At 37.0% G+C, this 12,476-nt stretch overlaps 1 protein-coding gene across 2 annotated transcripts in view; it reads left to right on the top strand.

Annotated features, from left to right (window-relative positions):
• LOC110447521 (dual 3',5'-cyclic-AMP and -GMP phosphodiesterase 11-like) overlaps positions 1–6,131 on the top strand; it is a 92,668-nt gene extending 86,537 nt beyond the window's left edge. For both annotated transcript variants that reach the window (XM_021493287.1, XM_021493286.1), the window contains 7 exons: positions 110–197; positions 805–905; positions 1,105–1,182; positions 1,897–1,960; positions 2,334–2,408; positions 3,334–3,417; positions 3,623–6,131. In XM_021493287.1, the coding sequence (XP_021348962.1) occupies positions 110–197; positions 805–905; positions 1,105–1,182; positions 1,897–1,960; positions 2,334–2,408; positions 3,334–3,417; positions 3,623–3,802 (670 nt within the window). In that variant the 3' untranslated portion in view covers positions 3,803–6,131. The remainder of the gene's footprint in view (positions 1–109; positions 198–804; positions 906–1,104; positions 1,183–1,896; positions 1,961–2,333; positions 2,409–3,333; positions 3,418–3,622) is intronic.
• Positions 6,132–12,476: the final 6,345 nt, after the last annotated feature.

Below are 12,476 nucleotides of genomic sequence, written 5' to 3'. Positions count from 1 at the left end.
GAAACCTGAGCATGAGAGGGAAACACAACAATTTATTTCCTCGTCATGAGATATCTTCACTCAAGTCAGATATGTTGTTATCATATACAGTTTAATGATTATGTTGTAGGTCCATGTCCCCCCTAGCAGACCTGTACTCTACCTCGACACTGGAACACCACCATTTTGACCAGTGTATTATGATACTCAGTACCAAGGTGAGTATTTCATCACTGACACTGTAGGAGACATCAGTGTTTGTGAATGGTAAAACATAGGTTTAACACACAGTGTAGCCAAGGACTAAACAAAACAAATTCCCAGAAAAGATAAGTTTAGACTTTAGAGCAGTTCTTATTAAAAACCGACACAAAATCTCAATTTGAAGTGAGCTATCATAAGGATCCCTGTACCACTGCCAATAAGTGTAACTATTAAGGATCCCTGTACCACTGCCAATAAGTGTAACTATTAAGGATCCCTGTACACTGCCAGTAAGTGTAACTATTAAGGATCCCTGTACCACTGCCAATAAGTGTAACTATTAACTGGACACTTTATATCCGGTATGGAAATAGCTATGATAAATCAGTTCTGAAAAGAAAAATCATACCTTGAAAAAGTTAATGAAAAAATGATCATGATGGAAAATTATTTCTTTTTAAATCAGTTCCCTTTGAAAATTATGAATGTGAGGTCATTTTGAAGTGTAGATGGTAATACAGTGATTTGTGCAAAGTTTGCTGAGGTTACTAGAGGTAACAATATTGATGCTTGCCATCTGGTTTACTGTGTCTCTTTGTCAAAAGTGTGCTTTCCTTTCAGGGAAATGATATTTTATCCAACTTGAAACAAAACGAATATGAAGACGTGATCAACTTACTAGAAGGAGCAATACTATCGACAGACCTCGCCCTCTACTTTAAGTGAGTGTGATATAAGACAATACTGATAAAAGCTGGCTGATGTTTTACTCCTCCAACAGTTTCCCGAGAATCATTAATCAACAAAACTCTCGATGAATATTTTGGAAACTGAAAATAACGCAGAGTCTTCAAGTTACATTTACTCATGAAATTTCCCACAATGTTTCATTTAATATTTTCTGTTCTTTATATCTGCCAGGTTTAGAGGAACCTTTTTCGACCTTGTAGGCAGTGGGAAGGCGAATTGGAGTACTCGCGAGGACAGGGATCTTCTCAGGTAATACATTAGTTCTCAAATGTTATTGTGATGTCACAATGACAACAGTCACCTGCACCAGTTCTCCAACGTATTGGGATGTCTCAAAGACAACAGTACAATTCTTAATCAAGTGATGTCACAATGACAACAGCTAGGGAGACTGGCACAGGCAGTCAAAAACCACCTTATTAAATTTAATTATTTTTTAAGGCATGACTATGCTTTCGATATATCATTACTGAAAAGAAAACATATCTTGCAGGCCTTTATGAAACAAGTCAAAGAGACTGTATGTACAAAAAAATAACATCATTGTGTTGAGTGTAAAAATACAATATGGTAAGACCAAACCAAGGAGATATCTAAATGTCACTACAACTACCTGACCTACATGTCAAGGGAAGTGTCCTGGCCAAATCAAGCTACAGCTATATCCCACGCAAGATGTAAGGGAGGTTACTGTGTGTATGAAAATCTACAGTGGAATTCTCTAGTGTTGTGTCAGCTAGCAGTGGGACAGGGACCCTTAATACAGGAAATGGGAGAGGAAGAGACATTTGTTATTGAGGTCGGGTGGCAATGGAAATTATACATTGCAAGGTGGAATTTCTTAATCCTTCGACCTTATACATGATAGTATATTGTATTGGTTATAAGCAATCATTGTAGTTGAAAAGTTTCTGCCGTACACACTGGTCACTCACTAATGACCTTGATTGACCTTTGTTACAGGTCAATGATGATGACTGCATCTGATGTATCTGCCATCACCAAACCCTGGGAGGTCCAGCTGGCTGTAAGTGACCACGCAATTTTAGGAACAAATTTCATGTGGACGTTTTTTTTAGCTTAATTAAACATTATTTCAGGATTTTGACCACATGTTTGAAGTAGCAATGCAGTTGTTACTTGTGAGCAGGCACCCATATAGTCACATCCTGTAGCATTGTTTTGTAAAAATTCCATGGTCGTGCCCTGTCTCACAGGGGTGTCTTGTATCAAACATTCAAGTGTAACAGTGCTCAAAGTTGGTTACCATAGAAACAGAATTCCTGTAATTCCAGAATTTCCCTTTGAAAATGATGCTAACTATGATGCTATACCGAAGGTTAAACCACATTAAGAAACAGAATAATTTAGTCTCTTACAATATTTTGGTTTTCTTTCAGGTTGCTGATCTCATAGCAAATGAATTCTTTGAACAAGGGGATATGGAGAAAGCTCAGTTTAAGATCAAACCAATGGTGAGGTGTTTGTGAATTTGTAGTGCAAAACTTTAACAACATCTTTGTTATCAATGCAGCCAACAATTAATTATAAGCAAGCTAAAAAGCATCCAGATGTCCGTATTAAATTGATTTTAAGCAGCTGTCTTTGATTTTGACAGTTTTTATTGTTATTTCTCAAGAAATATACTTCTCATATCCTTCTCAAATTTCATAAGTAGGGAATTTGAAGAATAAGATGGCTGTGAGTCAGCCATCTTAGATTGTGTTGGTTTAAGTTCGCATCATTGGATTTTGACTGTTTAGTACTGTTCTGATTTCTTAAGAAATCATGGAAGGATATTCTATTTTGAGACTGATTGGAAGGACAGGATGGTATCTTGGATTTTGACATTTAAATATTGTTATTGCTATTTCTCAGGAAGTACTTGATATATCTTTCTTAGATTTCAAATGAAGCTTTTCATTGGTACTTGGTTATCCATGTTTTATCATACCCCCGCTTATTGAGGGGGTCGTAAATCCTTTTTCAATGAGTTTGCTGTAGTAAAAAACATGTATGCCATATATTTCATGACTCCCTAAACACATACATATGTATACGTATAGTTCATATTATTCTGGTGGTCATCAGTCAAGGTTAAAGGTCAAAGTCATGGTCCAAGATAACACTTTACCACTTTTAAAGGAAAAAGTTTGTGTACACAAATGAGTCGACTGGTTACGATTATGTCTTGTTGTGGGTAAATCTATGTGAGCCTCCGGTTACCTTGTGTTTTTAAAATTTGAGAGTGATGTCTTGGATTTTTGCAGTAGAGGATAATTACAGGTAAATGGGATATTGGGATAGATATATGCTGTGTACTTTTGTAATGGTTTGATGAGAGATTTACTTGACTATGCTGTGTACTTTGGTTTGAGATGTTGACTTTGGCTGTTCCAGGATATGATGGACAGAGACAAGAAGGACCACCTACCAGACATGCAGGTCAACTTCATTGACGTGATCTGTATGCCTATCTACAAGGTTAGTACATCTCATGAAAATTCTCCACCAATAGTGTCTACTTTAATCAAGCTCAGTACAAACATCGTAGGAAACAGATTCAGTAAAATATATGGTCAGCATGTACAGAAACATATTTTCATCACAAAGTTTTGAAAAATTCTTTTGGTTATTGAATTTATTTGTGAGAAAATATTGACAAGATATTGATAAATGCTAATTGTAGGCTATGTCAGATGTGTCGCCTCACATGAGACCGCTGTTAGACGGCTGCAAGAAAAACCGAAGCAACTGGGAGAGTATGTCAACCCAAACGAACAAACACTCAGAGGATGAGAAAGAGAACGAAAAACATGATGAGGAAGAGAAAGTCTCCGAGGAAAAAGACGAGATGGCATCGTCATGACACCAGTGGACCAGTTCCACATGTTCTGTAGTCCCATTCTATTTACCACTATAAAAATGAGGCACCATATTTGTTCACATCAATCTTTCATGTATTTTAACTATCCAAGAAAACCAGACTAAGTATTCTGTGGTGTGCGCTGTTGTCAGAAGAAAATAATGTGGGGTTATTATATGAGCAGTGTACCCCCTAACACTGTTATCAGTCGGCAATTAAGTGTGGCAGTTACATCAAGTGTGTACCCGTGAAACAGTTACCAAAACAAATTTGAGTAAGGGCTGTCACACCAAACATGTACCTCCCGAAAAGGTTGTTTCTGCATTGGAAATGTTTTCAGTTTTCAGTGGACTCCTTGGTGCAGCTGTCACACCAAGCTCCTATCCCCCTTGGCACTGTCACTTCTACATGTTTAAGTAACCAAGCAACCCGCTTGTAATGTAGTTTTTGAGATCTCAGGATTATTTATGAAAATGTTATTTATTTTCGTTTGCTATGTTTTAGCTGTATTATTTATTATAAAGAACACAAACATGTTGTGAGAGGTATATGGAGTGTGTTTTAGGAGTTGTGTGTCGACTTCTCGTCAAATATCCCTGGTACTCGTACAAACTTTTAGCTTTATTGCAATGAAATTCAATTGTTGTGTCCCAGAAGTTGTATCTTCAACTGCAATTCGAAGCATTTTTGTGATGAACGTGATGAATTGTTGATCAAATGTATACAGTGCGAACAGTTATAGGCCTCGATATTAAACTGCATTTATTTCACTTTTATGATTGTAAAGGTCTATATCTTAACCTGATATGTGTAATTTAACAATAGATTATTAAGACTAAGCTTTATTAGAACAAAGATAGTGTATATATAATTCTGAAAACAAAAAAAATGCATTGATATTACTGGAGCAATTCTTAACAACAAACTAATGTATGCGGATGATATATAAGGTATTTCTGTGAGTGATATGAAAATTCTACCTTCAGCATGCCTCAGTTGTGAACTTATATTCCATATCCATAGAGTTTCATTATCCTCAGTACCACATGACTGTTTTTCCCCCACCTTTTATCCAGGATTTTGGAAAAAAACAGCAATGATATTTTAATTTAAACAATTATCATGGTAGATTTTCTAGGTATGACAGATTAGCCGAGAACTTGTTTGGAAAGAGCAGAGCAATGAACTTCCTCCCGAAGATAAAGATAAACGAATGAGGTCTTTGAGCGCTATAAGGTAACTACACACGCATATTTCACAAGAGTTCTGTGTGGGATACATGTGTCACAACTACATATATTCAAAAATCTCTCCGGTATTAGATGAATCATCAGGCTGATTTAGTATAACATTCTGATAGTTACCAACACAGTTATCTCAGTATGTACTAAGCTGTAGACACTATATACATGTATGAAGAAACAGGATTAAAGTCATTGTCTGGTGAATTAATGCCATTTGCTGCTGGATATATGCTGATCCACTTTTTAAAACAAAACAGGTATTCCGATACAGGGACGATTTCAATCAACACTAGTGTCAATGTTTTTGTATAATTGGTTGCCATTACAATTGAAAGTACATATCCTAGAAAATACACAGCCAACTGGACAATTCAGTTTTTTTGTTTGTTTGTATACAGATGGTAAAGATCTGTAATAGATCTGTTAGTACTAATTGGTATTTTTTCCTTAATAGCGTTTTAAAGATGAAATACACATGTTATGAGTAATTCTTCAGTTGATTCTCCTAGGTTAAGTAATGTTATGATAATAGATTTTTATGTATTTCTATATTTTGTCGAGCCATGGTTGTGCACAGCTACATAGTATCATAATACCAGTGTCTGATATTATACATTATAAACAGTCAGCAACTCGCTGATAATCATTAAAACATAAGTTACTCACGGATAACCATAAAATCATTAACATGTCACTGATAACCAATGCTCTCAACACTTCATAACTGTGTCATTACGAGATTTAAAAACAGTATAATTCAGAAACCAGGGGCCCCGTTTGAAGTGCCATTAACTTAAGGGCCTTTCAGTTCTCAAAATTATTTTATAACCAGCTGAAGTTGAGCAATTGGTTTTTGAATTTTATTTCTGCAGGTGATCATTTAAAATCCTGACATAGTTTTCATTATACATTTTAATAGTTCTGAACATATTTGAGATTTTTTATTTTTTATTTCTTGGTAACATCCCATTAAGTTTAGTGCTTTAGACAACCAGGTCATGTTATTTGTAATTAGGCAATTTATTTTTTTAACAACCCTCCATGTTCTTTTTAGTTTTGATTTAAAAAAACAGACCTTGTTATTTGTAATTTTTGGTTTTTATTTTTTCCAACAACTAGGTTGTATTTTTGGTAATTTTTTAAAGAGTTCTTTTTTGAGCAAAATCTGTTTAATCATTTTATATGGATTCCTGTCACATGTGTGATTCTTGTATATAAGTAGCCCAATTCTGTTGTAGAAAGGTTCATTTACCACAACCAGCAAAGTGATTATGTGTGACGTTTTGACAAATAGTACAATTAGTACTCAGTCACCTTCCATTAAATGACCAATGAAGCATATATGTATGCAAAGGTGTAAAATATATACCAGTTGGCACTATACATTTTCTTACAATGTTTCTCATTTCCCCATATCAAAACCAAAACATGATAAATACAAAGTATTTATAATTTACTGGCAATACCTGGGATACACATCTTCATAGATGACACTTATAGGTACAATTATATTTTATGTATGTGGAAATTGTTCAATTATTCACAATTTACTTTATCATCCATGATAAAGTCCAAAGATAAATGTGATTTAGTCTGCACGTCGGTGGAATGTTGAACAGTCCTGACTTCCCTTTCTAACAAAGTATTAAAAAGCATTGTTCCTAATATGTTCATTTTTACCTGCAGGACAGTTTGGTGCACAATAGAACCATTTTCTTCTCATTGATTAACTTCCTGTTCTAGGTGTTGGTATTCTACTTACCTCCGTCAAGTATGACCTGTGTATGAAAATACCGTAAAACAGGATTTCTTTTACACTGATTAAACTGATTTTTACCCCTTAACTCATTCATCCCTGAAATTTCATAATGAACTTTTACAACCTTTGAATTGGAAGAGTTCAAATGTGTCTTCAGGGTTGAGTGAGTTAACAAACAGGCTAATTCAAGAAGGGTGATATGTATATATTATTACCTCTATATTGCGAAGTAGATGTGGGAAAATTCCAAATCGTATGAATTATTTCCAAAGTTCAGAGGATAAAAATTTGACTGAAAAATTTGTTTACAGCTAATTTTACAAACTATGGATACAGTTACAATATCACACCAGTAAGATCCTTGTATTTTAACAACCAAATACATCCTGGTATTAACGGTTTATGTCCAAATATCAGTAACATGCAGTGGGTGGAAACTTAGATATTTCTTTCCAGTTAAATGACATTACTTTGTCAATCTTAATACAAACAGTAGTTACTTTATATCCGTCTTAAAATGGCATTTTGATTTTGTATATGTTCCCATAAACGAACCTTTCATATCAGAATATATGGAATAGAAAGTTGTAGAAAACTGTTCCAATTTCTCATCAGTTGTTAGCATTGACCATTACCTCTGTAGCTTAGGTTGTCGGGTTTTCTTTTTAACAAACTGCCATGTTTTAGCTGTTTTGATTAATTTCATTGCATTTTTCTATATATATATTGATTTCGTAGAGAGTTTTATTTTTAAATTCTCACCTTTTTATGTACATGTATAACTGTTAATAATTTTGCAAGACTTCATCCTACATTGTGAGGTATTTCTCTGTGATAAAATAACTATACATATTTTGCATCTTATTTTGTTATTATCCATACCATGTCTCAAGAATAAAATTGTCTCTACTTTTTGTTGTGCTTTGTTTTATGTTAACAAGGAAATGTGCTGCAAAATGTGTCTCCCTCTCAAAATTAATTTTAAGTTTCCTTTAATTTTAATCCACTTAGATCTGTTAAAAATTAACTTCCAACAGGATTATGACAGTACAGAATGTTAATTGCACAAGGAAGCAGTTTTTCTCTCCGGACCCTCAATATTTTTAGCCCACCATCATCAAATCACCCTGCGTCTGTGGTCCGTCCGTCGTCCGTCCTTAAACAAAATTCTTGATATCGTTATTTCTCGGGAAGTACCAGAGGGATCTTTTTCAAATTTTATATGTAGGTTCCCCTTGGTCCCTTGTTGTGTAGGGAAGCTTTTGAGACTGATCGGATAAACAACATGGCGGACAGGCAGCCATCTTGGATTTTGATAGTGAAGGTTTGTTATGGCTATTTCTCAGAATGTACAGGAGGGATCTTTTTCAAATTTTATATGTAGGTTCCCATTGGTCCCTTGTTGTGCAGTGCAACTTTCGAGATTGATCAGATAAACAACATGGCGGACAGGCAGCCATCTTGGATTTTGACAGTGAAGGTTTGTTATGGCTATATCTCGGGAAGTACCTGAGGGATCTTTTCAAATATTATATGTAGGTTCCCCTTGATCCCTTGTGTGCAGGGCAACTTTTGAGATTGATCAGATAAACAACATGGTCGACAGGCAGCCATCTTGGATTTTGACAGTGAAGGTTTATTATGGCTATTTCCCAGGAAATAATGGAGGGATCTTTTCAAATTGTATATGTAGGTTCCCCTTGGTCCCTTGGTAGAAGGATTATAAAGTTTTTACCTCTATTTCCCCTATTGGGCCCCACCCCTCAGGTCCCAGGGGGGCCACACCCACCTTTTATACAAAATTGGTTCCCCTTTACCCAAGGATGCTCCACACCAAATATGGACCAAATCCTTTCATTCCTACAGAAGAAGGATTTTGAAGAAGAATTTGCTATGTTTCCCCTATTGGCCCCGCCCCTGGGGGGCTAGACCCACTGTTTATACAAAATATGTTCCTCTTCCCCCAAGGATGCTTCAGACCAAATATGGATCAAATCCTTTCATTCCTACAGAAGAAGAATTTACAAGAATTTGCTACTTTTCCCCTATTGGGCCCCACCCCTCAGCCCCCGGGGGGCTAAACCCACCATTTATAAAGCAAATGTTCCCCACCCCCCAAGGATACTTCTGACCAAATTTGGTCAAAATCTGCTCAGTCGTTTATGACTAGTAGCGATTTTTAGGAAAAATTGATGAACGCCAGACGATGGTTGCAGCGCCATGGCATAAGCTCACCAGTCCTGTGGACCAGGTGAGCTAATAAAATCCCTTTATCCCTACGGTAGAAGAAGGATTTAAAAGGTTTTACCTCTATTTCCCCTATTGGGCCCTGCCCCTCAGCCCCCAGGAGGGCCACACCCACCATTTATACAAAATTTAATCTCCTTGGCCAAAGGATGCTCCAGTCTAAACAAGAATTTGTTTTTGTGAACAAAAACGTCTCCCTTTATTAGCCAATAGACAAACTTCGGTATAAAAAATTAACAAAGGGCCATATCTCTTTATTAGCTCACCTGGTCTGAAGGACCAAGGCAAGCTTCTGCCATACCGTGGCGTCCGTCATCTGCCGTCTTCCGTTTTAACGTCAACAATTTCTTTAAACGATTTCTTAATTATTATTCTTAACCACCGATTGGAATTTAACTAAATTGACTGGAAGCATCCCTGGAAGGTGGTGGGGATTCAAAACTGTACAAACGGTTCGGCTGATCCCCCAGGGGCTGAGGGGCAGGGCCAAATAGGGGCAATTTGGCTTTATTGCTACAAACGTCTTCTTCTGTAGAACTATGCACTGGATATCAATCATATTTGATCAAAAGCATTCATGGGAGGCAGGGATTCAAAATTGTACAAATGGTTGGACCCACGCAAGTAGTTTTTTCCCCCTTAAAACCTGTCTTAAATTAAATATCACCTACTCTGTAACAGAAATACTCACGTTATAGCCCAGAGTCCAATTCATCATGTATATGCCAATTTTAGAGCTGATTTTTTTTAAAGTTTTGATACATAATATTGGTAATATTATTACAGGGGTTATTCATTGAACAAAAACATCACGGTACCACCGTACACTGCTACCTGAGTGGGGGGGGGGGGGCATCAAAAAGGGTTATTTGGCTTTTTTGCTTTAAGTATTTTATTCTGTAGAACTATGCACTGGATATCAACCATACTTGACTGGAAGCATCCCTAGGTGGTGGCGATTCAAAATTGTATAAAGGTTGGGCTGACCCCCCAGGGGGCCGAGAGGTTGGGCCAAAAGGGGGCAATTTGGCTATATTGCTATAAACGACTTCTTCTGTAGAACTACGCCATGGATATCGATCATACTTGGTTGGAAGCATTCATGGGAGGCAGGGATTCAAAATTGTACAAATGGTTGGACTGACCCCCGGGCTAAGGGGTGGGACCAAAAAAGGTTTATTACTTGGAAATGGTTAAGATCCCCACCGTATAACCATATATTCAATTGCCGAGCATAAAGAGAAGAAAGCACATTTGCTTCCTGGATGGCCCTAGGGTCTGGCCCCACCTATGGAGACATAGTCCCCGAGTCATAACTTCAGATCAGTTGAGATGCCCACCACAAAACTATGTATACAAAAGCTTGGCATAAAGAGACAATGCAGTCATGGTATTAGAAAAGACCCTGGGGTCTGACCGAACCCCTAGGGACCTAGTTTCTTAGTCACAGCTTGAAAACAGTTGAGATCCCCACCCTATTACCATCTATACAACTGCTTAGTATAAAGAGATGAATGCACATATGCTTCCTTTATGGCCTTGGGGTTTGCCCCACCCTTGGAGACTTAAACCCTGGGTCATAACTTCGAAATGGTTAAGATCCCCACTCCAAAACTACATAATATATACAATTGTTTGGCATAAAAAGACGAATGCAGTCATGATATTAAAATTGACCCCAGGGTCATAACTTTTAAACAGTTGAGATCCCCACCCCAAAACTATAAATACAAATGCTGGGCAAAAAGAGACGAATGCAGTCATGATATTAGAATTGATCCTGGCCACAACCCTCGGGACCTAGTTTCTGAGTCACAGCTTAGAAACAGTTCAGATTCCCCAACCCATAACCATACATAAAATTGCCGGGCATGAAAAATCTAATATAGATATGCTACAAGGATTGGCCTTGGGTCTGGCACATTCCCTTGGATCTCATTTGGAGAATATTTTGCAAAGGTTGCTTAGATATTCATGTGAGTGATACAGGCCCTCTGGGCCTCTTGTATAGAGCACGAGAGCATGAGACCCGAATTTAGAATACAACACTCCGACTTCCAAACATAAATTAAAAATATAGCAAATTTGGTCAACGTAGGTGAAATAACATGAAAGTTATGCCGTTGACAAACTTCGGTATTAAAAATAAACAAGCAAATTCGTGGAATTTATATCCCCCGCTTGCAGGACATATTGTAGGTTAACATGCATCAGAAAAGGATCGCATTGCCATAGTACACCTACAATGAACATACTAATTTGAGTGAAATTGAGCTATTTCTAAATTGGAACTAATCAGAATACTCTTGTGTAATTGCTATGGCAACGAAACGTATTGAATTTGCAGTCCCCTAATACCCCTATATACCAATTTTCATCGAAATCTAACAATATCTAAATCGCGACCAATCATAAGCCTCTCTGTGTAGTTGCTATGGTTACGAAAATTATGCGGTTGCATTCGCAGTTCCCTCATATTCCTATATACCAATTGTCATAAAAATCGCAAAAAATCTAAATTTTGACAAATCAGAAGCCTCCATTAGGTTGCTATGGCAACGAAACATATGCGGTTGAATTTGCAGTCCCCTTATACCAATTTTCATTAAAATTGAACAATATCTGAATTTCCATCAATCAGAAGCCTTCGTGTGGTTGCTATATGGTTGCTATGGCAAAGAAACCTATGCGGTCGAATTGGCAGTCCCCCAATATCCCTATACCATTTTTCATAAAATTAAAAATATATCTGAATTTCAACCAATCGGAAGCCTCCTTGTAGTTGCTGCTATGGCAACGAAACCTATGCAGTTGAATTCGCAGTCCCCTTATACCAATTTTCATTAAAATCCAACAATATCAATATTTAGACCAATCAGAAGCCATTGTGCGGTTGCTATGGTAACGAAACTAATGCGGTTCTATTTGCAGTCGCCTAATATCCCTATATATCAATTTTCATCAAGTTTGAAGAAAATCAGTTAACATTTGTTGTAGTTATGGCACCGAAACAAAACCCAGCAGATAATTATGTTTTTCATTATTTAAGGGGCATACCTACGCCAAATGGGGTCCGCTGAAAGTTGTCACTTGGCCGAGCCCTTAAGACACTTAACCTGTGACCAAGTTTGAAGAAAATCGGTTAACATTTGTTGTAGTAATTGCACGGAAACAAAGCCAGGCAAATAATGACGTTTTTCGTTATCGAAGGGGCCATATCTCCGTCAAATAAAGTCTGCTGAAAGTGGTCATCGTATTTGGAAGAGCCCTTAAGGCATTTAACCCTGTGACTAAGTTTGAAGAAAATCGGTTAACATTTGCTGTAGTTATTGCACAGAAACAAAACCCTACAGATAATTACGTTTTTCTTTATTCAAGGGGCCATAACTCTGCCAAATGGGGTCCGCGTAGGCGAAATAATATGGAA

Source organism: Mizuhopecten yessoensis, unplaced genomic scaffold (assembly GCF_002113885.1).
Source record: "Mizuhopecten yessoensis strain PY_sf001 unplaced genomic scaffold, ASM211388v2 scaffold3453, whole genome shotgun sequence".
Lineage (NCBI taxonomy): Eukaryota > Metazoa > Mollusca > Bivalvia > Pectinida > Pectinidae > Mizuhopecten > Mizuhopecten yessoensis.
The sequence above is the reverse complement of the archived record's forward strand: the minus strand, read 5'-3'. Positions and strand labels throughout refer to the sequence as shown.